The 3,098-nt window shown below is 47.1% G+C and overlaps 1 protein-coding gene across 1 annotated transcript in view; it reads left to right on the forward strand.

The window, feature by feature from the left end:
• The first annotated feature begins 395 nt into the window (after positions 1 to 395).
• GIPC2 (GIPC PDZ domain containing family member 2) overlaps positions 396 to 3,098 on the forward strand; it is a 97,729-nt gene continuing 95,026 nt past the window's right edge. The window contains exon 1 of the mRNA XM_008067816.2: positions 396 to 505. Coding sequence (XP_008066007.2) covers positions 396 to 505 — 110 coding nt within the window. The remainder of the gene's footprint in view (positions 506 to 3,098) is intronic.

Raw genomic sequence — 3,098 nt, forward strand, 5'->3', positions numbered from 1 at the left:
GAGTGTGTCGCAAGCGTCTGGGCTCCAGACGTCCCGGGTTCGGCGGTTCCGGGTGTGAGCTCGGTCCTGGCATCCGGGTCCAGCCAGGCTGGCGAGCCCCTCTCACCCCGGCTGGACTTGGCTCTCCCGTCTCCTCCGGACTGGGCGGCTCCCCAGATTAAACGGGGGCGCCTTTCCGGGGAGGCCAGGTCGAGGCCGCGCGGCCGCTCCTCTGTCCTTCCCAAGGTCGACGCCAGACACCCTTTGGCGGCATTTCCCAGGAGTTTAGGAAGCTGGGCCGTTCCTCCGAGGATGGGTGGCCAGGGGGATGGCACTCGGTGACACAGGACTAGTGAACACGGTTTTCGTGGAGGAGACCAGCTCTGGATCTCACGGGGAACCTATGAGGGCCGGAGATGCGCCTTGATGAGCTCGCGGCCAGCCCGGATGTGGAGTGTGACACGGGTGTGTGCGCGTCCGTGGCCGCTTTTCCCCGTGCCTGCCCAAGCCAAGGGCACGCGGGGCCGTGAGAAGTTAGCTCAGCAAAACGTTTGGTCTGCCTTTCTAGGAAAAGCACAGGAGTCTGCTCCCGTGGACTCGCGGGAGTGCAGGGGACTGCCTCTGAGGGACAGAGCGGCCTCTGGACACCAGTTCTCTAATTAGTTGTTTTTCAGGTCGGTTCAAGGGAAATGGAGGTCAAGGCGAAATTCCAGGGGGAGAGGAGAGACTGCTCAAAGTGTAACCGTTTGCTCTTTCAGGGCTCCCAGGCAGTAAGGGCAGAGCAGAAAACCCATTTGTGTCCCCATGTGGTGGCTCATGCCTGTCATCCCAGCACTTTGGGAGGCTGAGGCCAGCGGACTGCCTGAGCCCATCGTCTGGGCAACTTGGCGAGACCTTGTCTCTACAATAAATAAAAATGGGCCGGGCATGGTGGCATGCGCCTGTAGTTCCAGCTACTTGGGAGGCTGAGGCAGAAGGATGACCAGAGCCCAGCAGGTCGAGGCTGCGGTGGCCAGGAGCGAGCCACTGCACTCCAGCCTGGGTGACAGAGTAAGACTCTGACTCAAAAAAGCAAAAACAAAGTAAACCCATTTGTGAATTATTTTTATTGATACAGGATGTTAACCATACTTTACATCTGTGTAGGAATTTTTTCAGAAATCCCTTCCACAGGAAGTTTTCCTTGAGCTTTTCTAAGGGAGCTTAAAATACGATAAACTTGGAAATGGAGACAGGTTCTGCCACTAACTAGCTGTGTGTCCTTGAACAAGTCTACTTCTCTCAGTTTTCGCCACCTATAAAAATAGAGATAAGACCATTTACTGAATAGGTTCTCCTCCCCCCAGTGGTAGGTGGTGGAGGCTTGGTCCAAGATGAGTTGGTTGAGAAATTGGGGTTTTGCTTCTGGAATCTCAATTTTATTCCATTGATCTATATGCCTGTTCCTGTACCAATGCTTTGTTGTAGCTTTGTAGTAAAGTTTGAAGTCTGGTAATGTGAAAAAAATAAATAAAATAAAATAGAGATAAGCATACTCACCTTGGAGGGCATTGTGAAGACTGGAGATCATATGCGAACCTCTCTGATTACATGGTATGTGGTCAGTGCTTATTACATCGTCACTAATATTAGGATTATCTAACAGTTAAATGAAAGGCTGAGGTGCGGTGATTGGACTTTGGCCAAGGCAACAAGAAAAAAAAACTGGGCTGTTATTTAAACTTGGGTCTTTGGATTTCTGGGCAAGTGAGCCTATTAACAATATTTACCTGACAACTTTAAATGTCTCTCCGGTAACCAGGGAGAGAGAGTTTTCGTTTACAGTTTAGTCACATGTGGTTCCTGATTTATGATAGCTCAACTTAATTTTTTGACTTTTCTATGGGTTTATTGGGATGTAAGCCCCTCGATTTATGGTTTGGTTTTTGCTTCTACTCTATTTACTGTGAGTTTACTGGGGTATTAAATGTATTTTCCACTCATGATAGTTTTGATTTATAATGGATTCATTGATATATAATCCCTCGATAAATCGAAGAACAGTCTGTACTTTGCATTAACAGTATTCCTTATTATTAAAAAAGCCTTAATTCTGAGCTCAAGATATATGATTTTATTCAAAACATTTAATTTTATTCAAACCACTTTATTATTATTATTATTATTATTATTATTTTGAGTTGGAGTCTCACTCTGCCACCCAGGCTAAAGTGCAGTGGCATGCTCACAGTCACCGCAGCCTCAGCCTGCTGGGCTCCCAGGATCCTTCCACCTTAGCCTTCCAAGTAGCTGGAACTACAGGCATGCGCCACCATGCCTAGCTAAATTTTTTGATTTACTGTAGAGATGAGTTCTCACCAAGTTGACCAGGTTGGTCTTAAACCCATGGGCTCAGGCAGTCCTCTCACATCGGCCTCCCAAGGTCCTGGGATTATAGGTGTGAACCACCATATCCAGCCTCACTTAATTATTAATATCCCTGCTTCACAGAGAAAAAACATGCATTGAGGCTCAGGACTTTTTCAAAATTACACTTATCAAGCAGCAGAGTCTGGATTTAAACCCAGCTTGTTTTTTTGTAAATTTGTTTTTTAATTTTAATTTTTAGAAAGGGAATCTCACTCTGTCACTCACACAGTGGCATGATCATAGCTTACTACAACTTTGAACTCCTGAGCTCAAGTGACCTTTCCACCTCAGCCTCCTAAGTAGTGGGTCCTACAGGCATGTGCCATCACACCTAGCTTAACCCAGGTTTGTTTGTTTGTTTTTCTCCAAATTTCACGAAGCTATATTGCTTCTCAAGTTTTCCATAGTCTCTCAGTACAACTTGGTAGCCATGTTCAATGTTTTCAGTGCACTGACTTGCAAGATAAAATTCCAAGCCAATTGGTGTGTATGGTGGCATGCACCTGTAGTCCCAGTTACTTGGGAGACTGAGCTGGGAGGATTTCTTGAGCCTAGGAGTTTGCAACTGCAGTGAGCCATGATCATGTCACTATACTCAGCCTGGAAAATACGGTGAGACCCTAATTTTTTTTAAAAAGTGGCCAGGCGTAGTGGCTCATGCCTGTAATCCCAGCACTTTGGGAGGCCGAGGTGAGAGGATTGCCTGAGCC

This window comes from Carlito syrichta, unplaced genomic scaffold, assembly GCF_000164805.1.
Source record: "Carlito syrichta isolate Samal-C Ts95f unplaced genomic scaffold, Tarsius_syrichta-2.0.1 Scaffold309778, whole genome shotgun sequence".
Lineage (NCBI taxonomy): Eukaryota > Metazoa > Chordata > Mammalia > Primates > Tarsiidae > Carlito > Carlito syrichta.